The following is a 24,291-nucleotide window of genomic DNA, read 5'->3' as shown; positions in this document are numbered from 1 at the left end:
TCTGGGTCTTTTAATTTTCCATATGAATTTCATGATTGCTTTATCTATTTCTACAAGAAATGCCGTTGGGATTTTGATTGGCATTGCATTAAACCTATAGAGAACTTTTGGTAATATCGCCATTTTGATGATGTTAGTTCTGCCTATCCATGAACAGGGTATATTTTTCCATCTTCTAAGATCTTCTTCTATTTCTCTCTTTAGGGTTCTGTAGTTTTCATTGTATAAATCTTTCACCTCTTTTGTTAGGTTGATTCCCAAGTATTTTATTTTTTTGAGGATATTGTGAATGGGGTGTTTTTCCTCATTTCCGTTTCAGAAGTTTTGTCGCTGATATACAGAAATGCCTTTGATTTATGCGTGTTGATTTTATATCCTGCCACTTTGCTGAATTCATTTATTAGTTCTAGTAGTTTTTTTTTGTAGACCCTTTTGGGTCTTCTAGGTATAGAATCATGTCACCTGCAAATAGTGATAATTTAAGTTCTTCTTTTCCTATAATAAGAGAGGTAAATAGGGAGCCTACATCATGGGAACAAATTTTTACTCCTCACACTTCAGATAGAGCCCTAATATCCAGAGTATACAAAGAACTCAAAAAATTAAACAATAAGATAATAAATAAGATAGTGGAGGATAGGAAAGGTAGCAGAATACAACAGTTACTAATATGGCATTATGTAAAAATGTGGATGTGTAACCGATGTGATTCTGCAATCTGTATTTGGGATAAAAATGGGAGTTCATAACCCACTTGAATCTAATGTATGAAATATGATATGTCAAGAGCTTTGTAATGTTTTGAACAACCAATTAAAAAAAAAAAAAAAGAATCACTCCCAGTACCTACCATGGGACAGCTATCACTGCACCTGGACTGTGTGCTATCATAGCACAGTGACTGCTTCATCTTCTGGGGCAGACATGCACACAATGCCTCTGAACTTGACCAGTCAGAAATTGAAAAGGGGCTGCATGCATACCTCAAATCACAAATCTAACTGCTTAGTGAAATAAAATTTCTGCATCCTTTTCAGTTCTCATTTCTTATATTAAGATCTTATCTAATTGTATAAGCCAGTACTTCCAGAACAGCATTACAAAATTTAGAAGGGATAAGTAGGCACCACTGTTTTATTTCTATAGTTATCAGATATGTTAGAATTTCACCATTAAGCATGAAACTAGTTTTCAGTGTGTGACTATCGTCATTTACTAAAGGTTTCTTTGATAAATGGAATACTGGTGCATGCCTGTAATCTCAGCTACTTGGGAGGTTGAGGCAGGAAGAACATAAGTTCAAGGCCAGCCTGGGTTACTCAGTAAAACCCTGTCCCAAAATAAAAAAATAAGAAAGACTGGGGATAAGTATTAAATTTTATGAAACATTTTCCCATCACAAATCAAAACATTCCTGTTCATTTGACCTATTATGTATAAGTGTATTAATTTATTAGCACTGTGTCATATTAATATCCTTGAAATAAACTGAGGCAGGACAGATCAGGGACACTTGTTCAAAGTCCCACCCTACCTCAATTGTTATCCAAGGAGCTAACTTCCCTGAAGTCTAAATAGAAAGAGCTGTTTTTCAGCTGACCATCCCAAGGAGCCTGAATACAGAGCCAAGTTTGATCCTGAGTAACCAAGGAAAAGGTTCCTTTCATGTTCCCATATATATTAACTGCATCTCATATATTTAATGTAAAACCTGGGAAGGAGGTTTTGGAGCATGCAATAAGCACTATGGGCAAAGTGTAGGAATCTGTCAATCACCCTTTGTTCAGCACAAACCAGTCCTAGCAAAAAGCCCGCCAAAGGAGAACAAAGAACTCAGAAACATATAGACCAGATGCCCTCTGAGTGGGTGAGCAAATGTCTTTTATCTCCCCACCCCCCTGTCTATAGCAGCAGCAGCTTATCTCCAGCCAATAAACTCTTTATTTGCTTCCTTTGTGAATTTTTCTCACCTCTTCCCCTGCTCACCAGCCCTCATCTAAAAGTCCTGGGACAAAAGTCCCACAACATAAATTCAATTTTGGTCATGGTACAACAAACTTTTAAATTTTTCGCTAGATTATATTTGTTTATGTTTTACTTAAGTTTTATTTTTTCCTTTTTTTTTTTAATTCAATACAAAAGGTGTTGTTTTTGCCACATTCTGGTATCAGCCTAAGGTTGGTTTTGTATAATATTTAACATATAGTCCAATGTTCCACTTTAAAGGTAAAGATTTTGAGGCCTAGAAAATAGTAAATGATTGACTCATTTAACATTCTTCCCTATCTTCCACATCATTTTGATGATTTCAACTCCTACTCTCAAATCCATTTTCTCCTCTCCCTTTAAGCCCACTCACTGTCGCAGTAAGTTTAAGGTCTGCTGGTGGGTTGGCTGATGTTCACCTAGGCTGAGGCAATAGTCTTAGCCTGGTCTCCCTGGCTCCACACTCATCTCTACACAGGAGAACAACAGAGTGTGGGTTCAACTGGAGGGCACTGTGTCATGCTCCTGCTTAAAATCTTCTGTGGAATTTGGTGATACATCTTGCTATTACATTGTCAAGGCTTTTCATTATTTGACCCATTTACGATTCTAGTTCATTTACATGGCCAAGTGAAAAGTTACAGACTGGAATAAGACATGAATTTGAGTCCTGGCCTCATTCTTACTATTTATGTGACCGTAGGCAAGGTACTTAAATCTCCACTGTCTCATCTTTAAAACAGGGCTAGGTTATCTGAGGATTGAGACAATGTATTATAAAGAGTCCAAGTTGAGAAAGTACACAAGAAATTACCGGTACTGTGTGTGTGTGTGTGTGTATGTTTTATACAGGGGAATTAAACCCAGAGGGGGGCACTCTACCCCTGAGCTATATCCCCATAGCTTATTTTGAGACAGGTTTTTAATATATCACTAAAGATTTAAGTTGCAGAGGCTGAGTTGCTAGATGACAGGTGTGTACCAACTAGCCCAGCTGGTACTTAACCCTTTAAAAAATTCATTTAAATGTTATTTTTAAAATGATAAATCAAAATTGTCCATATTTATACAACATGTTGTATACATTTGGGGGTTGGTAACTGCAGATGGAACCCAAGAGCCATTACCACTGAACTCCATCCCCAACCTTTTATTATTTTTATTTTGAGACACGGTTTTGCTAAGTTGCTATCCTGTCTCAGCAATTTTTGTATATATTATAGTATCACGTTGTAAATGGATCTCTTGAACATGTTCCTCCTACCTGAAAATTGGTATTCTCATGATATCTCCCCTACCCGCCCCCTTACAACCTTGATAACCACCCATCCACTCTCCGCTTCCATGAACTCAATTCTTTCCGATTCCACCTAAGTGAGATAACATGGTATTTGTCCTACTGTGCCTAGTTCTCTTAATATGTCCTCCAGGTCCATCTACACTGTCAAAACTGACAGAATTTCCTTTTTAAAGGCTGATTGACTTTTGACAAGGCCGCCAAGCACACACAATGAGCTGCAGTCTCCTCCATAAAAGGAGTTCAGAGCCCTGGATCTCCGAATGCAGAATGAACAGGCCCTTTACTCCAACCCGAGTAAAGCCTTACACGTGAAACGACAAAGTCCCCAAACCTTGGACTACACCCCGGAGAAGGTGAGGGTGGAGGTGGACCCTGCGGGACACTCGGCGTCCAGTTCCAGGGGTCCGCTCAGGGGAGGGGACTCTGTGAGAGAGAGGGGCGGGGGCGGCAGTGGGCACCCGGGGAGGGGAGGAGGGGCGAGGCGCTGTCGCCGGCCCCCTCCCCTCGGCTGCGCTCCCCTTCCTTCCCCTCCCGGCCGGGCACCGGAGCGCATCCCGCCAAGGCCTGGCCGCTTCAGGGGGAGGCGCCAACTCGTCGCGGCGCTGGGCCCCCGACCGAGCAGTAACCGCGACCCAGGAGGCGGAGCGGACACGGCTCCGGCCCGCGCTGAGGTACAGAGGTGCAGGGGTGGAGTAGGAAACCGAGGGGAGGCGCCGGACAGGAAGCGGGCGGCTCTCAGGTACCCCTGCAGCGGGCTACCTCTCCCCGCCCCCGCGGCCCGGCATCTTCGACCTTTGGGGAGGGGCCCGGGGGCCAGAGCTGCGCCCAAGCCAAAGGCCAAGGCGTCGCCGCGCATGCGTAATCCGGCCGGTGGGGGCTGGGCGCGAGTCTGGGAGGCTGTACCCTCGCCCAGGCCGCGGACCGAGGCTCCCTTGCGCCTGCGCGAGTCCGCGCGAGAGGGCTGAGTTCTTGGTTCCGGGGCTACCTCCTGCCCCAGACTTGGGCCAAAGCAGCACTGCGCACGCGTCAATTCCCCAGTCTAGCGTCGCGTTTGGTGTCGCCCCATGACAATCACCTGCTCGGAAGCTACTCCCTTCTAAGTTTACGTGTCCAAGTGGACTTCGAGCTGATACCCAGGCCTTGGGAGGCTCCTGCCTTAGCGTCCCGCCTTCCGTCTACTCTCTCGGCTCAGCTTAGGCTGCCGTTGTTTTCATTTCTGTCGCCTCGACCCGTGACTCCCGTCCCCAAAGCCTGACCCCCTGGCACCCCGGCTCGAAACGGTCGCAGACTCTGTGATAGTTTATGCTGTGGACATTTGGTCCTGATGTGGAGGGATATTGTGAAAAGTTTCCTTTGCTAGGCGAACTGTTTTGCAACTGCTGTGGAGGGATGGGGATATGTCACTGCACACCTTGAGCTTGAAGGTACTGCTCTGCTCAGCCCCGGAAGTTGAGGTTTTCAGAAGTTGAAAACTTTCCAAGTGTTCTGCCCTGGCCGAGAAAGAAATTCCTGCCTTGAGTTGGAAGGCGAGTTCAGAGTGGATTTTTTTGCTTCTATTCTTTGCAAAATTGCAGAAAAATGTTAGAGCCAAAGGCTGTAACAAAATGCATGTATTGCAGCTGCTTTGTACCGTGCCTGGCTGAATAAAAGTGGTTGAGTTTTACATAAGGTGCTTTGGGACGATGCTCTTTCTACTAGACTCCGAAGTGACTGTCACATTAAATAATGTGTTTGAGGCTTTGAGGAATCTGGCTTTGCACCTTTGTAACACTGAGTTCCTGTTTTACACCTTACCGGTTGTGGTACTTGATTAATCAGTTTCGTGACGCCTGGGGCTACTGTGAAGTGTTTTTAACAATGTCATTACTGTGTGCTTCACAATCTTATGTAATGTGCTGGACAGACATTTGGGAGCTGGAATAGAAAAGCCACTTAGAATCTGAGTACTCTCAGTGAAATGTAATCCCTTTATTTCCTTTGTGTTTGGCACATACATGTTGTTAAGTAGTAGGTAAGGCAACAAGAATGAGACATTCTCAACACCCCACTCCCACCAGACCAGGCCTATTGTTCTTGTCACACCAGGTCTTGTGCTTTTGCTATTTCCTCCATGCTCAAGGCTCTCTTTACTACTCCACCCAAATCATCCTGGCACCAGACTTTATTCAGTTCTTGAAACAGTCCTGATCAGTTCAGAGAGGTGGCTGCCTCATCTAAAATAGCCCCTGCTCTGGCTCTCCAACATCTTATTCTGTAGCCCGGAATCACTATCTGATTTTTATATATTTCTTTGGTTATGTTCTGTCTTCACCATAATTAGAGCACAGAAGGTATTTGTTAACTGTATAAATGCAACTGAAATCTAACTCCTAATTTTGTACTGAAGGTGAATTCATTCAGCAAACATTTTGTATCAGGTGCTCTCCTAGGTGCTTGGGATTTATCAGTAAACAAAAGATCCCTTGTTACTGGAGCCTGCATTCTAGTGAAAAATGATGAACAACCAACATTTAGTTATTATTTCAGAAAATTCTAGAATGAATGAATGAAAAATGGAGAAGAGAAACGTGATTGGGAGTTCAGATATGGCATGCAGTTAATTTATTTATCCATCAGTTCTGGGGATTGAACCCAGGGACTCTCTACTACTGAGTTGCATCCCCAGCCCTTTTGATTTTGAAACAGTGTCTTCCTAAATTGCCCAAGAACTCGTGACCCTCCTGCCTCATCCTCTCAAATAGTTGGGATTGCAGGTGTGCACTGCCACGCCTGGCTGTGGGTTACAATTTTAAATAGCATGGTGATAGTTAGTCTAAAGGATAATTTGAAGGTGGTGCTCCAGATGGAGAACTGAGGTTTAGAATTAAATATATTTCTGGGAGAATATATTCATTACCTTGCTCTAATATGTCTTTCATGGGGCCTGCAATATGACCACTGTGACAGATGGTACCATCCTTTATAGGTTAAAAATCATTTTCTCTAAATAGAGTTCAAATTATTCAGAATTTTGCAGTTTAACTCATCACATCAAATGAAAAGGCTGGATTCTTACGTGGAAGAGACTCACCAACCACTATAGATGTGCTGAGAAAAATTATACAGTCTGCTGTCCATATTCTTACATTCCATATCCAGTTATTAAACCAACCTCAAATTGAAAATATTTTAAAAATATTGAGAGTGTTGAACATGTAGACTTTTCCTCTTATCATTATTCCCTAAAAATAGAGGATGTCAACTATTTAATGGCATTTACATTGTATTAGGTATTGTAATATTTAGAGGCGATTTAAAGTATAAGGATGAACATAGGTTATAGGAAAATGATACACTATTTTATATAAGGGACTTGAGCATTCACAGACTTTCTTATTCATGGGGTGGAGGGGTCCTGTGGACACCAAGAGACATCTGTGTTTTCTTCACCATTTACTCTGCTTTGCAGTTCTTTCTTAGTGTCCTTATGATGTAAGTCATGTGGATGGCTAGTGAAGCTTTCTTCTAAGAGTGATCATTACTTTTCTTTATTTGAAACTGTGCTGGAGAGGAGCTTAAAGCATCTGGTATGATATCATACTGAGATACTAAAAGATATCTCTTAGAAATATTTGAATGAACCTAATCAACTTTTAGGTATAATTAAAGGAGGCTTAGTGAATGAGGCTGACAGGAATGATTCTAGAAAATAAAGTGTGGTTCCCTGAAGCCCTTTGCTTAAGTAAAGTTGGTTCAAAAATCGAAAAACTGTTTATCTAGAAGTTTAAATGTAGGGAACCCATTGAATTTATTCATGCCCTTAGGAAATTGTCATCTTCAATTTCAATTTTATCAGTAGATAAAGTGAAATTTAAATGCCCCCAAGATACTGCTGCTTTTGAAGTTTATTTGGAGTTATTATAAGTTAAATTGTCCAGGAAAGGGAGGCTGGGAACAGAAGTATTGGGGTTGCAGAGTGACAGTAAGGATCCTGTTCAAGGCTGAAAATGGGAGTATCCACTTCAAAGGAAATGACAGCTTGCCTCCCTGTGAGAGATATTCTTAAATGACCATCAGTGGAAGGCTAGTATGATCCTTAATCTGTAAGGAACATGTGTCTCGTAAACATGGTGACCCTGTCCTAGCACCACGAGGAACCCCAGTTTTTTATTGCCAGCTGGGTTTACAAGAGCTGGCTACATCAATAACTAAGAAAACATTCAAGGAAGCATGCAACACACAAATACTTTTGCTTACAGGATTCAGGGACAGCTCTCAACCTTAAGGGTCCATTGGAAAGAGAGAGACAGCATGTCTAAAACCCTATTTATTGAAGGGAAGACACCAGAAAGTTCCACCCAAATGAGGCAAGGGATTGGGTTTCAGGGGGGTTTAGCCCAGTCCTATTGGGTGACGCCCACTCCCAGAGCTTCACTACCCTGCCCAGCAGAGGTGAGGTCTACCTACTTTCCAGCACACAGAAGCCAGTTCCACACCCCCATCGCTCAAGGCTAAGGGTATGTGCTCAGCTCCTACATGCCCAGCTCTGTTCATGGCAGTCCCCGGCAGTTTTTTCAGCATTAATCAGACTTTGGAGTGTTTCTAAGTCTTCTGTCTTGTCATCCATCCTGTGTATACTTCCCAATGGAAGACTTTTTGAGCTGACAAGTACTAATGGGTGATAGTATGTGACTCAAACCTGACTTTTGACCACTGTAAGAGTCTGTGTCATACAAAATGTCTGTTAAACTGAACAAAAGGAATGCCAAATGGAAAGGAGCCAAAGTCAAGAGGGCCTGCCATGTTGGAGGAATTATGTGTCATGGGGGCCAAGATCTTTAACAATTAGGATTCTATTAGTAGATATGTTTAAATCTATTGAAAAATTGGATTGGATCTATAAGGAACTAAATTTTAAATGAATTTTAAAATGTCTCTTAAGTACCAACTCATATAATATTTGTGTAGTTCTTCTTATTTTTTCGTATTTGAAAGTGACCCTTGCTATGTGGCTGAAAAGGCCAATGTTGACAAGCTCAGTAATCTCTTCAAACTAAGTTCATCTTTGCTTTGTATCTCTGCCCCAACACTCTTGGTGAAATTTGAAAACCTTTTGACAAACATGCAATTAAAATAGCAACTGTGTTTCTGTGTTCTACAAGTCAGTTTGCTGGTTTTCATACACACGTGGCAATACCATTTCCTTTGAGGTTGTGCTCTAGTTTTCATTGTGCTTTTACACTTTTTTAGCTTTATTCATCCTGTTTATAATTATTTATTTTAATTAGCTGCTGTTGGTATCTTACTATTATTTGTTGATTTCCAACACCTCATTCAGGAGGAACTAAATTATTGCCAACACTTTTTTGTTTTTTAAAGCACGTGACAGTGGGGATCATGTTTCTCACACACACACACACACACACACACACACACATATATATATATATATTAACCTATTTATATTATATTACCTATAACTTCAGAATGACACTAAAAAAGCTGTTGTCAGTAGTGACTCAGCAAAGCGTATACCTGGGAACTGTCATTGTCGCATTGACTTTTATATGATCTGCAGCTCATTAACACACTGATGCTGCAAACTATGTGCTGATGTCCTAAAAGATATTTGGTTTTGTTTACTTTTCTGTTACTTTGATTAGATAAGCATCATTTAATGTGTTGACTTTGTTAAAGGCATTGAATTCTATATTGCAAGGAAATATTTTTATGTTTTATGTTGCTTAAATGTGATCTTCAGAGTTGACCTCGTATTATCAAGTTGAATTTAAAAATAACTAACACTAGATTTCTCTGTAGAAATTTCTTTAATTTTTCCCACTGGGAACACTTCTAAAGTACAGCTGCCAGCATTTAGAAGCCCCCAATTAACTGCCAAGTACTGGCTCTTAAGGCCCACTGTTGGGTGCATTAATGTGGACTCAGGCACTTGAGAGTTACAAATTCCTTTGCACTACATTATTGGTTTTCTGTTTTACATATTTGCTTTGCACTCATTGTCTACTACAGGCAATAAACCAATATTTGTTGAATGAACCAGGCAAATGAATGTTATGTTCTATAATCAGCTTAATTCATTACTTATGTCAGAGGCACTACCAAGTAATATGGCACATTGTGTGGTAGACACACTGACTTCTATTGATTACTTTGCCAAGAATAATATGTACAGACTGCCTATCATATGCTTTGTACAGAGAAATGGTTATTTTATTTGTTCTCTGTATTTGGAATGGATACATTTTCACATTTTCAAATGACTGTCTTCTTGTCTGCTTTAACTGTGTAAGTTACTAAGAGTGCAGAAAAAAACTTTCTGAATACAATATGTCCAAATAAGGAGTTAATCTTTCCCAAACAGGGGTGATTTGTAAATAAAGTGTTGAACTATTTAAGTTTAGGAAAACATTTGGAATAAGAAACACGATATAATAGATGACCTTACTTTGATATGTATTTGGTCTTGAAAAATTAACTCTTCCAAAAACTCAAAACACTGACTCCTGAGTGACCAGTTTTGGTTCCTCAAAAGGCAGAGATCAGTGGCTGGAGAAGGTCCTTATCTTACCATTTTTCTGTCCCTATTGCAAGACAGTATCAATAAGTATGAGTCTGTATCATCTTTTTATTACATTAAATAAAATGAGGAAATGTATAAGAAACCATTTTGCAAAACACAGAACACTTAATATGAATAATTAACTATAGACATGAGTCAAGCCATATATCCCAAACAAATGGGAAAAACTGATGACCTTACTATCATCCAATAAGTAAATTTATATAAGATGATTTTATGCTATAACCCTATCAATGTGAAGAATTGTCCCAATACAAATGCCAGCATCTGCCCTGGGTCTACAAGAAACATTGCCCTCCTGTGCAGGAAAGGCGGGGGAAGTTTGCAAGTAGAATTAGACCAGAGGTACAAAACATACTTTTGCCATTCTAGTACACTGATATTAAATATTTGTTTCTATTTTAGGCTTTTCTTCCATGGCATTTAAAATGCTGTTCTTTATCTATGTTATTATCTTCCTGTGGTATTGATTAGATTTTATTTTAGGGATGCCAAAAGAATTTATGGTTTATGAATTATCATTATCAATACTTTATTGAATTCCTATGTCCATGGTAAAGGAAAAATTAGAATAGTGGTATTCTAAGATTTTGCTTTCTTTCATATTGGGTAAACTTATCCTCTCATACTTAGATGATTAAGCTTAAAATCTTGAAAACCATCTTGTCAATGGAAAAGCCATTGTGTATGAATTCATTGATAGAATTACATGGAACCTTTTATCTTTAGCATTGCCTTCATCAAAATGGGAGCAGGGTGTGGTGGTATATGCCTGTAATCCCAGCTACTGAGGAGGCTGATGCAGGAAGATCACAAGTTTGATGTCACTCTCAGCAATTTAGTGAGACCCTGTCTCAAAAAATAAAAAAGGACTAGAGCTTAGTGGTAGAGTTCCTCTTAGTTCAGTCCCCTGTGAAACACACACACACACACACACATTCACCAAAACAACAAAATGTTCCTATGAAAAATTTCTATCAAAGTCCAGCCAGGCATATGTTCACATCCATAATACATTAAAGTAGTATTGTTCTCTGAATATTTTTACACTTTGTCAAATGGTATGCCATGTATATCATTCTTTCACTTAGTAGTTTTGGTCAACATTGTTTTGTAGATGTAACTGTGTTGATTCTGGATATGCCACAGTTTGTGAATTCCACTGTAGACTCTGTTGGTCAACTCTGCTTGCTATTTCATGTTTTATTGCTATTGTACACAATGTGTATTTGCTCTACAGTTCATCTTGGTGAGTTTTTCCAAACTACAGGATGTGATTGATTTATTAGTGATGTTGGAATCATTTTACTGTCGTTTCCTATTTATTTATTAATTTGCACCAGGAATTGAACCCAGGGGCATTTAACCACTGAGCCACATCCCCTGCTCCTTTTTTACATTTTATTTTGAGGCAGGATCTTGCTCCATTGCTCAGGGCCACACCAGTTTGCTGAGGCTGGCTTTGAACTTGGCATCCTCATACTTCCCAAGTTTCTGGGATTACAGGTATGTGCCATTTAGCTCTTTTTCTTTTAAATTGGAACAGAAAAGGATAAAATAGAATAGTGGAGGGTAGAGTAGGAATAGACAAAATGAAAAAGAAAATATCACCAACCATCTCATGTAGGAAGTGTAAGAGAATTATTTTGTGAAATTTTTGTTTGAGTTATATATATGTGTCAAAAAAGATTGAAAGATGCTATGGTTGTCCAGACATTGTGAAGTTATTCTCTAAAGTGATTATATCAATTTACATCTCTTTTGGCAGGATATGAGAGTGCCTTTCAATCTATATCCTCACCAATACTAGGTATTGTCCCTCTTTAAATTTTACAGATCTGATGGATAAGATCAACTTTATTGTGGTTGCATTTCCATGATAAATTCAGTGGTGAATTTTAATATCTTTTAATGTGTGCATTAATTCTGTGAATAACCTGTATCCTTTGCCTGTTTCCTAATTGTGTTGTTTTATTTATTTGTAGACATTCTTTGTATATTTTAGATACTAATCCTTTGCCAGTTGTCAGTTTTATATGTTGCAAGTATCTTTCCCTGTAGTGTCATAGTTTTTCTCTTTGCTCAACATTACTGGTCTTTGTTTGTGGTTTATGCTTTCATGTCTTATTTAGGAAAATTTTCCATGTTCTGAAGTCATAAAGATATTTTTTTATACTTCTAAAAGTTTGAAAGCTTTTTATTTTTTATTTTTTAAGGATTCCATATGAGTATTCCATAAGTACTGGAGATCAAACCCAGAGCCTTAGGTATGATAGGCAAGCACTTAACACTGGCCCCTTGAAGGTTTCCTTTTCTGTCTCATCCTAACTGAACACCTTTTCCATGTCTGTCTCAAATTTAATGGAATAAAAAATAAAAAGAGAAGAGAGGAAGACTGAGGATATGACTCAGCGGTAGAGTGCTTACCTAGTATGCCTAAGTACTTTGATCTCCAGTACTCATTTTTCTATGTTGAAATGCTACAGTTTAAATTTTTTTTTAGTAAGTGTTTTTGCATATGGGTCAGTGTCCAAATTGTTGAAATCTTGTATCAAACTTACCAAATAAAATATATATCCCAGTTATATATTATAATCTTAATATTTTTATAATTGAACATCTCTACTGCTGATTTTTTCATAGGAGTTCATCCAATTAAAAGTATTTTTCCCAGATAAATAATGGATTTTTAAATTTGCAAGATAGTATATTTTTTTTCTCTAATAGAATTTATTTATGTATTTGTATTTTCAGTTATATTAACCTTGTTTTAGAAGACAACGTACAAGGACAACTTTATAAGGCAACAGGATTAAAGATGACCGAATACTGGGCTCCAGAAATTTAAAACAACCAGGTACAAATGCATTTGGAGGCAATGTTCTTAGATAGTTGGAGATATATACATACATACATACATACATATACATATTTGGATTGTACACAGGAAAAACTTAAAATATACCTACAGCACAGTAGGGGATCTAAGAGTAAGGACTTTGGAACTAGTCCTGGGTCTAATACTAGCTCTGATCCTGAGTGGTGACTGTTGGTCAAATTATTGAAACATTTTTATCAAAAGAGCCAATGATTATACCTTATACTTATGATTATTTATTTAGGTATTATACAGATTAAATGAAATACTGTCAGGCATAGGATAACTGTTTTTTAACTATTATTATCATACTGTTGTTATTTAGAATACATGTTTAGCTCATCATGAATGTGGTTTATACTGTTGTTATTTAGAATACATGTTTAGCTCATCATGAATGTGGTTTTCTATAGGTATATTGTGGATTTTTAAAATGTATGTTGATATACTACTACAATATTGATGATAATAGCCTGGTGAAATCATGTGGATCTCAGGATAACTAAAATCTCCACATATTTTCCAAAAAATATATCCCTCAAATTGCACAAATTGGGAAAATTAGTTTTTTTTTTTAATCAAGTATGTATCATGAAAAACAAAAACAAAAAACAAGCCAACCATTTTCTACAGAGCCAGGGAATTCAACAAAATTTTTTTTTATTGTAGCAAATGATAGTAATTAATCTTAAATCATTTCTAAATATTGAAGGACTTTCTGACCAACAAACATAAAATTATGTTAATCTTATATTTAGTGGTAATTGAGTCTTATGAAGATCATTTCTTGGGAGGTGGCGATTTCCATATGCCATCCATGTAATTATGCCTGATCAGCCAATAAACAGAATGCCTGTTTTCCAACCTTTCCTATTTAAAGAGTTTATTATGCTTAAAATTGACCAAGGACACCGAAAAGAGCCATTTATTTTCCAACTTAAAACCCAGGATACTGTTCCCTGATCTTAGCACGTTTCCCTTCCATTGGAACAAAGGTGCCTGAAGTTCAGTGGGGTGAAGTCCTCTTTTTCCTTCTCCCCATTATATCCTTTCCTTTCTCTTCCTTCATTCTTTCCTCACTTTCCCCTTTCCCTCTCCCCGCTCCTTCCCACCTTCCGCCCATTGTATAACTTTTGGATTCTTTCCTTGTATTCTTCTCTTTTATAACCCCCTCCCCCATTTTGTGGCACTGAAGATTGGACCCAGTACTTGGGCGTGCTAAGTAAGCACTCTACCACTGAGTCACATCCTCAGTCTTCCTCTCTTCTCTTTTTATTTTTTATTCCATTAAATTTGAGACAGACATGGAAAAGGTGTTTTCAGTTAGGATGAGACAGAAAAGGAAACTTTCAAGGGGCTGGGGTGGGGCCCAGTGATAAGTGTTGCCTATCATACCCAAGGCTCTGGGTTTGATTTCCAGTACTGAGGGAGGGAGGGAGGGAGGGAGGGAGAGGAAGGAAGAGGAAGGAAGGAAGGAAGGAAAGAAGGGAGGGAGGGAGGGGAGGGGAGGGAAGGGAAGGGAAGGGGAGGGAGGGAGGGAGGGAGGGAGGGAGGGAAGGAAGGAAGGAAGGAAGGAAGGAAGGAAGGAAGGAAGGAAGGACGGAAGGAAGGAAGACCAACCATACAACCCTGGGTTGGCAGGTTCCAGAACACAAGAGCTTTATTCCAAGAATGCTTCCAACATAGACCTTGTGTTCACTCTGAGCCATAGTGCTGTAGTGCTTATAGCTTAAAATGGTCCCCTTTTAAGAAGTTTCAAATTAATAGAGAAGATAAATCATATAAGAACAACTATGACATGAGGCAGAATATGAAAGGTGCCATTAAGAAGTTTTAAAAAAAATCCAATGGAAATACGTAGGGGAAGGTGTGTCTGCCTATTTGAATAATTAGGAAGCACACTGATATGTGAAGTTCAGTGGTGGTCATACTGGGTTTTAGAGAAAATTAGGATTTAACACATCTGCCAAAATGGCATAGATGATGTGTAGTATTAAATATGGCAAAATATCTTTTCATATTGTCAACTAGATCAAGTTTTATAGATTTACAAGTGAGAAACTTCTAAGTGATCCTGTTTAAAAACAAGCATGTCTTTTTTAAGTTTGCTTTCTAAATGCAAGAGATAATGATTTATTACTAATTGCCATAGTTTTGAATTATAATTATTCTGTATATATTACTATTCCTCATATTCTGAGAGACTATTTACAGCTGAGGAAAAAAGATTACTAAGATTCTCAAGGGTATGTAAAACATTGGTAAAGAACACTATTAAAGAATGGACCTCATTTGTTTTTTATCTTTAAGTTTCAAAATCTACTGTAGCAAATACCAGATAAAATTTTCTGATATTAGTACCTAATGGATTGCATATAATATCACCCAACTTAATAAATTAGAGACAAATCAACATTGTTAAATACAGTTTTATTAAATTGCTTTTGGAGGGGACAATATTTTGCTTATATTCATTTTTAGTGGTGAGGTAGTGAACCGTAAGCCATGGCGCAGACATGCTGGTGTCTTTCTGTAGGGCTGCCCCTGCTGTCACTTCTGCATGGTAGTGAGAAGTCATTGTGCAGATGGTTGTGAAGGCAAGACCATTCAATGCTGCTGTTACACACTTGCTGGCTCTCATTTCAGATTTTTTTTTTGTTGTTAAAACAAAGGAAAACAAAGCCATATTCATTCATTCACCCTTTCATCCATTTCATTCATTTCTCCATTTTTTTTTCCAGCTTAGCAAACTACATATTCTTCAGTGGAGCTGAGAATTGATAAGTCTGCTCTTCACAGTGATTTGGAACTTTCCAATCCCAGAGAAAGGTTGACCAAGGTCTAAAATTTATTTTTCCTTACCTGTAGATGACAACTCTAAAATGAAAATTTTCTACTCATTTTCTTATAGACATAAGGATCTCTGTTTTATCCTGGGATTACTTTTCTAGAACTCAGCAGAACGATTCCCATGAGAATTCCAGAACAGTTAAAATACCCTGTGGGTTTTTTTTGGAGGTTAACTTCCATGGCCAGAGCTTAATTTCCTTCATCATATTTGAGCTCAGCTTATTTTCTCTGATAATTAAAAGTAATTTTTTTTTTTTTTTTGAGACGAGGTCTTGTTGTGTTGCCCAGGTTGGTCTTAAACTCCTGAGCTCAAGCAGTCCTCCTGCCTTGGCCTCCCAAATGCTAGAACTACAGGGGTCGAAACCATCCCTGATTAGAACTAAAGCGATTTTAACCTGCCTTACTTCATCTGACATATGGATCCTGATTTTACCACATACTTTTTCCTCAGGGACTACACAGAATTGAGTCCATATGGAAGAAGAACTTCCTCTTTTCTATGGAGAAAGTGGCAAGGTTAGAAAAAAATCATGCCCTTGGAGCATGTGTATTCTGTTGCATGAAGCATACTTCATCAAGTTGGTCAATGATAGGAAGATCAGTGAGATGGTATCCATCTTTGAGGTGCTCACTGTATGATGACTGAGATGTCAACAGATAGTTATTATGGGGTGTAGAATGCTGAAGGGGCCAGCAGGGAACTGATGACTGTCTGAAGGATGGAGAAAAGGGCTCCTAGGGACAGGTGATCTTTGACCTGGATGAGGAGGAGCTCAGGCCTCCTGTCATAGATGACACTATCCTGCAAAAGGTTCTGAGATAAACAATGTTTAGTCCTTTCTCAAAGAGATTTAAAAAATATTATAAAATATGTAATCTTAGAAGAAGGAATGAGAGCCTGGTAGTGTTTGTCTTTAAAATGGCATCTCTAGAATTAGGTCCAGGTTTGGCTCAGGCACCCTCCTGACTTCCCATACCACTGCCAGGGGCGATAATTTATTCCAGGCCAGCTTTCTTTTACTGTTTGGTTCACATCAGTTTCCCCTCCCCCACCTGTAACTGGCATCTGAGAGATGTGAACCACTTCTGCATCCATTTAAGATTTTAATATTAGCTTAAGGAAAACATAATGAAGAAAATGTATCTGTTGTATAAATTAGAAACCAAGATAGATGTTATGAGTCCTTTGAATGTGTACCCGTGGAGCCATGCTTCTGCATCTCTGTGAGGAATCAAGTGGGTGATTCTATCTTCATAGGCTGTATTTTAAATTGAATTGTGATAACTTTGACAGTTATCTGTAATTAAGTGAAGTATCATTAGTGTCTCCTTAAAATGGAGAAATTCAGACACAGAGGTACACCTACAGGCCAGACAACGTGAACAGACAAGGGGAGAAGACAGCTATCTGTAAGCCAAGAATCCAGGCCTGGAATGGATCCTTCCTGCATACTCAGGAGGAAGCAAACTAGCTGACACCTTGATTTTGAAGTTTTAGTTTTCAGAACTGTCAGATGATAAATTTCTGTTGTTTAAGCCACCTGGTTTGCCATACTTTTTACAGCTGTTCTAGAAAACTCATACAATGTTTTTGGGGTATTTGTTCCTAATAGTCCCAGACCCAAGTGGACAATGAGGAAAGCCAGCTTCTCAAACTGAAGTTCAGGTAAAGCTTGCCCAGAAAACAAAACATTTGGACCACTTCCCTGTTGTCACCTTCAGCATTGTTCTTTTCCAAGGCTTTGCTTTGCTAAGACTTAAGCAGCAGATGAAATGGCAGTCCTCTCTCCCTCCCTCCTCCCCTCCCTCCTCTCTCTGTCTTTTCTTGCTTTTACAACCAGCCTAGTTTCCACAGCTGCATTGAAGACCTAGCCGATATTTAAAGTACTTGTTAAAACTCAGCTCCCCAGAGTTCAGTTTGGATGATTCCTGTGTCCTCGAGGAAAATTAATAGGTGAGATCTGATGCCACCCGGGCCTTTGGCGCCTGCTTGCCGTGAGAGCAGTACTGAAGTCCTTGGGCTTGAAGGCAATTCCTGCTGCTGTGAGAGGCCTCTCAGAAATAGACAGGACTTGCTCCTCCTTAAACTGGTTTTAACTCTCTTCTGCAGAATGGGGCAAAGAAATTTTATTAATAGTCTCAATATATACATTTTTTATTTCCTTTTCAGCCAGTACGGGCTACTCTGTCATCTTTGAAGATGTTAGATGTGGGAAAGTGGCCAATTTTTTCCCTTTGTTCCGAGGAAGAATTGCAGTTAATTCGTCAGGCTTGTGTCTTTGGCAGTGCTGGCAATGAAGTTTTATATACTACAGTAAATGATGAGGTAATTCTCAAGAAAAAAAATTACCCACCCGTGTTTTTAGTAATGGATTTGTTAAATCAAAGATCTCAGAGGAGCTAAGGAATCAAAGTTAAAAACAGCACAGAAAGTCAAATTATATTTATTCTATAAAAAGCAGTTTTGCAGGGCTGGGATTGTGGCTCAGCAGTAGAGCGCTCGCCTAGTATGGGCGGGACCCAGGTTCCATCCTTAGCACCACATAAAAATAAAGGCATTGTGTTATGTTCATCTACACCTAAAAAAATAAATATTTTTTTTTTAAAAAGCAGTTTGCTTTCAGAAGACTGTACCTGTTTAAGTGAAATTTATAGGCTCATCAAAAATAGAGCTGTTTGAACCAACAGTTGTTTTTCCCACAGATCTTTGTGCTTGGCACGAACTGCAGTGGCTGTCTGGGGTTAGGTGATGTCCAGAGCACCATTGAACCTCGAAGACTGGATTCTTTAAGTGGCAAAAAGATAGCCTGTCTCAGCTATGGAAGCGGTCCACACATTGTCCTGGCAACAACAGGTAACAGATATTCAGTGGAGAGTTTTAGCCATTGCTCTATTTGTTGAAAAACAAATCGAGTCCCGCTCCTGAAATCTAGAACGTATTTTCATATTGGGCGAGCGTTGCTGGCACTGTCCTATGAACTTGACCATGAACTGGACAACACGAAATGGGAATATATCAGAATATCAGTGTAAGATGATCCAGCAGATAGAATCTAGCATTTACTGGCATGTAAGATGAGTGAACGACAACACATTAGGCCCAGTGAACCCTTTCTGTTTAGAGGTGTGACCACTGTAGGAGGTGCTGCACTCCCTGTGGACCTTGGGAAATCTACATTTTGAGCTTTAAATTCCTGATCTATGAATTGAGAGACTATCCCTTGATTCCAGCATCCCCTGTAATGCTTCATTCTGTGCTGCTTTTACACTGAATAGTGATGGATGGTTTTAGTTGGCATTAGTAATCCAAGGAATTGAACATGCTCATGGCCAGCTCATGGATTCTAAATGAGATATTGTAATTAAGTGACACTGTGGAGTTTTCTTTAAGTTTAGTATTCATTTTATTTGTATTCTTTAAACTGAAAATAAATTTCATAAATATTCATTTACATGTTTATTTCACATTAAAAATTATGTTTTAGGGATTTTTTTTTTTTTTGGTTTGCAGTACTAGGTTAGATTATTCAGACTGCCTCTTCACTGAAAACTACCAAATTCTAGATAAAATATTTTCTTTTTAAAAATAACTTTATAAAGCACTGACAAGGCAGAGAGGAATTATCAGACTAGATTTAATAGAAAGTGTTAGAACTACGAGGTTAGAAGAGAACTTGAAGCCATTTTTCTCTTAAGGCTTCTGCCACTCCACTGCCACTGAGCTGTGGTTTGGCAGTACTCAGAAGGGAAGGGACTTTCATCAAGGTCCTGCCTCACAGGAGCATGATAGAATACCACCCAGGCAGACTGGGACCACAAAAGGTGCCGGCTCAGGAAAGGACTGACCACTTCCTGAGGCCTAAACAGAATTACTTGCCCTGAGCAAAACAGGCAGGAAAAAAGAGCAATGAAATAAACCCTCCCCCTGCGACCGTGTACCCCCATGGATTTGTAGTTTAACTCACATTAGACTAGATGGTTCAAGAAATCTCAAATTGAATTTATTAGAGGTCCTGGACTGGTAGAAGTTAATGCCGACCATCTCTAGAGGAAGGACCTTCATCTGCGGCCTGAGGCAACCACAACCTTAAGGTCAATGGCAATGAGCAGCACACGGTCTAAGAGAGCCAGGCACACAGGAAACAAGGCACCAGGATGCTTTACAACTAGTTTAAAGATCTTGATTGGCTTTTCTTTCCGATTTTAGAATCAGGTAATAATTCTTTCCATAAATTAGCATGTGTGTCCTGGTGAGCTGAGCAGAGGAGGTTGTTTAAGAAAAGGGCTGAAGAAAACAGAAACAAAGAACAGACTGATCATTTCAATGAGTATACACCATATGATTCCATTTATGTAAAATTTAAAACCAGGAAGTCAGGTGCAGCAGCACCCACCTGTAATCTCAGCTACTCAGGAGGCTGAGGCAGGAAGATTGCAAGCTGGACACCCATCTGGGCAACTTAGCAAGGCCCTGTCTCAAGATCAGATTTAAAGAATAGGGACTGGGGGTGTAACTCAGTGGGACAGCAGCCCTGGGTTAAATCCCCAGTAAAATAAATAAAGTCAAAAAACATAAAAAACTAAATTCTTTTATGCAAGAGGCATATATGAGGGGTCTTTAGGGGTAATCATAATTTATATTTTGACATGAGTAGTCCTATATGGATATGTGCTTTATAATTATTCATAAAACTGTAATATTTGTTTAATGAACTTTCCTGTGTATGTTGCACATAAATAAGGTAATACATTTTTTTAAAAAACTAACTTAGTGATCATTTTATAGATAAGGAAACTAAGATCCAGAAAAGTTAAGTAGCTTTACAATCTTTTAACTTTCAATCTAATATTTTGTCCATTATTTTTAGAAGATTTTTCTTTGCTGATTATTAAAACCCATCTTACAGCTATTATAATTGTGTGAATTTAAATATTATCTTTTTTTCTTTGAGGTAGAAGGCAGTTTATACTTTCCAAATAGATTCTTTTACAGAATGAATTTGGTAGACTAAGGAAATTGATTAGCTCTTTGCAGCTGAGTTTTTAGTTTTCATTTGTAGCAGTTGTGCAGTCTATAGTTTCATATAATGAAGCAGATGTTTTAAGAGCTGGTTTTTGTCTTTTTTATTTGCAGAAGGAGAAGTCTTTACCTGGGGTCATAATGCTTACAGCCAGCTGGGCAACGGGACAACGAATCATGGCTTAGTGCCCTGTCATATCTCTACTAATTTGTCAAATAAACAAGTCATTGAAGTTGCCTGTGGGTCCTACCATTCTTTGGTCCTAACAGCTGATGGAGAGGTGAGAATAGTCAGCATAAAAGCTCATTGATTTTAAATATATACATATATATATATAAAACATTCTACAGATCCCTTTAGCAGTCGTGGAAATGTGATGGTTTGATTAAAATAATTGCCCCCTTCAAATTCAGTCTTCTTCTTGGTAACAGTTCTTAGTCGTGGTATTTATATTATGAAGTTTACCTGTATGTATTAAGGACTTCCATCACTGCAAAATTTATTTATTTTTTTATTTTGTGTGGGGCTGGGGTTTGAATCCAGCACTTCACACATGCTAGGCAAGCACTCCACCACTGAGCTCTATCCTCAGCCCTGCTGCAAAATTTAAAAGGATGTGTTTTTTTCTTCTACATAGTGAAGAGATTATTTATTTATTTATGTGGTGCTGGGAACTGAACCCAGGGCCTTGTGCATGCAAGGCAAGCCCTCTACCGTCTGAGCTATAACCCCAGCCTGAGTTTATTTATTTTTAAAAATTCAGAAATGTCGAAAAATGTGGCTGAAGCAAAGTAGATATTTTTATCTTATGTGACATTTGATTGTAATTATTACTGTTTAGGTAGATAACACCTATTATCTAACTTCATAAAATAATACAATGGGTAAGAATGACTTTTCTAAGAATTTCTTTGCCTGTGCATGTGAGAATTTCTGGTTCTGAGGCTCTTTTGGAGAAATGGTGAGGTGCTGTAAGCATCTGTCAGCATCCAGCTGAGACTCTATAAATTAACACGTTTCATTTGTCAACCTTTTCTTTCACATAGGTATTTGCCTGGGGTTATAATAACTCTGGGCAGGTAGGATCTGGGTCAACAGCAAATCAGCCAATCCCTCGAAGAGTCACAGGCTGTTTACAGAATAAAGTAGTCATGAACATAGCGTGTGGACAGATGTGCTCAATGGCAGTAGTGGACACTGGGGAGGTAGGAAGGTTATTTCACATTTTGTTTAAAAAGCTTTTTCCACATCAATGTGGTGAGCATTGGCATGTTTCTCCTAACAGCATTGGGCTGGCATCTGTCTTCCGTGAGCTCTGTGTTTCTCGTCTCCTAGGTCTACGTCTGGGGTTACAATGGGAACGGGCAGCTGGGACTTGGCAGCAGTGGCAACCAGCCAACCCCCTGCAGGGTGGCAGCTCTGCAAGGCATTCGTGTCCAGCGGGTACGTCCACTGTTGGTCTGAGTGCGCATGTTTTGATCTTTGGTGGCAAAGATACTGGTATATTAAAATGTAGTGTTCTTAGCAGAATGAAAAGATCAGCTGCTTGAATATTTTCACTGAAGTAAAAGTTAAGGCTCTTTTTCCCTCAATTAAGTTGTACCTGTCAGGAAATGTCTACTTCTAGGGTACTGTCATGCATAGCTTCTGGAATACAAGTTGTTACAGCTTTTCATGAAGAATCTTTGGCACGATGTTTCAGAGCCTTAGAAATCTTAAGATCTCTTAACTTAAAATTCTACCCCTGGGGAACTGTCCTAAGGAACCAAAGAGAAAATCTATCGAATTAGTTAAGAAAAAGCAAAAAATTTAAAAAAGGACTAATAGAACAATAAGCTGATTAGAGAGGCTATTCCAAGTCTATATGATGGAAATGATGTTTACAAAGAATTCTAAAGGATAGGAGAGTGTCTATTTGTAACAGTAAGTGAAAAGAAACAAGATACAGAACTGCATATACAATGTCATCATTCAAAGTTATGATGCATACATCTGTCTCTATGTAAATAGGAGAAAAAAAGCAACCCTGATCTTAAGAGTACTTTTTCAGGGGCTGGGGCTGTAGCTCAGTAGTAGAGCACTTGCCTCTCACATGTGAGGTACTGGGTTCGATCCTCAGCACCACATCAACATAAATAAAGTGAAGGCATTGTGTCCATCTACAACTAAAAAGAGTACTTTTTCATATTTATACTTTATTTTCTGCATTGAGTACATTTCCTCTAATAATCAGAAAAAGGAATAAAAGTATCTCTTTCTTACATTTAGCCCACACCCCTTGGTTTCTGTGAGCATGAAGAAAACCACATGAAGGTCATAGTGAACTGGGCTCTGGCCTCTGCTGCCTGCCCACCCCCTGGGAGGCCCATGCGAGTATTGGGAGGGTAGAGTATTGGTTAGCTTAACATCTCCCTTATGGGCTGCCTGCCTTTTCCTTCACTTTGTTTTTTGATTTTTAACCTAGTGGGTGGGAGTAGTGAGACATTTCTTTCTCTCTGTAGGTCTGAGAGGATTGTTTTGTTCCCCTTCCAGGTTGCCTGTGGCTATGCACACACGTTAGTATTAACAGATGAAGGTCAAGTGTATGCTTGGGGAGCAAATTCTTACGGCCAGTTGGGCACTGGCAATAAAAGTAACCAGTCCTACCCTACCCCTGTCGTTGTGGAAAAGGACAGGTAATGTGTGTGTTTTCAAAATAACCTGCTGGTCTCCCGAGATTAGATGGGACTTAGATGTGATTTAGAATTGTGTGCCATTTACTGCTACCATCACAATATTCTTTAAGCAGAGGAGCCACTCCCTTTTTAAAGCCAGCTTATGAATTGTTGGGAAGGTTGACTGTGTTAAATAGCCTATTTTCACTTACCTGTATTTCATTTATTCCTCCAGTAGCTACTCTGTGCGAGCTAGAATGACCAAACTTACAACAGCTGTTCTCTCTCCCTCTCACACATACCTTTTCTCCCCTCTGTTACTTTTGGTTTTCATTCTTGAAGGGAAGTTGATAACATTGGAAGTTTGGTGTGGGGCAATGAGTGCCCTGAATGGGCTGTGAGGCCGCTCCTCAGCTGCTTATGAAATTTTCCAGTAGAAAACAACTGGGGCAGTTCATCACTTTAACTCCCAAGCTAAAGCTATGGGAAGAGTAAAATGGTTTAAATATTAAGACTTCGTGTTGTACACTTGTTTATAAGGTTGAGTTAAGTCATTAGTGCATCCAGAAGTAGTTTCCAAATTATCCTAACGTTTTTGTAAGCCCTCTGAATTTCTCAGGTGTGGCCATATCACTGGCTTTTTTTTTGCTCTTTGTTTCTTTTTAAATTTTTATTTGTTCTTTTTAGATATACATGACAGTGGAGGGCATTCTGACATATTAAGCATACATGAAGTATAACTTATTTTAATTAGGATCCCATTCTTGTGGTCAAACATGATGTGGAGTTACACTGGTCATGTGTTCATGTACGAACATAGGAATGTTATGTCCAATTCCTTCTACTCTATCATGTGCCCCTCCGCAATTGTGTGCTAGCATCCTCAAATCAGAGAGAACCGTCAGCTCATTTCACTTAGCATGGTAATCTCCAGTTCCACCCATTTACCAGCCAATGGAAAATCTCATTCTTCTTTATGACTGAGTAATATTCCATTGTGTATAAATACCACATTTTCTTGA

At 39.0% G+C, this 24,291-nt stretch overlaps 1 protein-coding gene across 12 annotated transcripts in view; it reads left to right on the top strand.

Moving 5' to 3' along the window:
* Nucleotides 1–3,545: 3,545 nt before the first annotated feature.
* The window catches only part of Rcbtb2 (RCC1 and BTB domain containing protein 2), a 40,512-nt gene continuing 19,766 nt past the window's right edge, over nucleotides 3,546–24,291 (top strand). Inside the window, exons 1-11 of one of the 12 annotated variants that reach the window (XM_027928824.2) lie at nucleotides 3,872–3,957; nucleotides 12,621–12,723; nucleotides 15,486–15,583; nucleotides 16,046–16,110; nucleotides 17,208–17,260; nucleotides 17,765–17,920; nucleotides 18,298–18,448; nucleotides 20,729–20,895; nucleotides 21,662–21,820; nucleotides 21,951–22,058; nucleotides 23,148–23,290. In XM_027928824.2, the coding sequence (XP_027784625.1) occupies nucleotides 17,795–17,920; nucleotides 18,298–18,448; nucleotides 20,729–20,895; nucleotides 21,662–21,820; nucleotides 21,951–22,058; nucleotides 23,148–23,290 (854 nt within the window). In that variant the 5' untranslated portion in view covers nucleotides 3,872–3,957; nucleotides 12,621–12,723; nucleotides 15,486–15,583; ... (1 more) ...; nucleotides 17,208–17,260; nucleotides 17,765–17,794. Of the gene's footprint in view, nucleotides 3,640–3,803; nucleotides 4,026–4,306; nucleotides 4,813–11,283; nucleotides 11,373–11,634; nucleotides 11,677–11,739; nucleotides 11,758–12,620; nucleotides 12,724–15,485; nucleotides 15,584–16,045; nucleotides 16,111–17,207; nucleotides 17,261–17,764; nucleotides 17,921–18,297; nucleotides 18,449–20,728; nucleotides 20,896–21,661; nucleotides 21,821–21,950; nucleotides 22,059–23,147; nucleotides 23,291–24,291 lie in introns of those variants that run through there. The other 11 variants (XM_027928822.2, XM_027928821.3, XM_071611503.1 and 8 more) reach the window with 11 other exon arrangements.

Source organism: Marmota flaviventris, chromosome 4 (assembly GCF_047511675.1).
Source record: "Marmota flaviventris isolate mMarFla1 chromosome 4, mMarFla1.hap1, whole genome shotgun sequence".
NCBI lineage: Eukaryota > Metazoa > Chordata > Mammalia > Rodentia > Sciuridae > Marmota > Marmota flaviventris.
The sequence above is the reverse complement of the archived record's forward strand: the minus strand, read 5'-3'. Positions and strand labels throughout refer to the sequence as shown.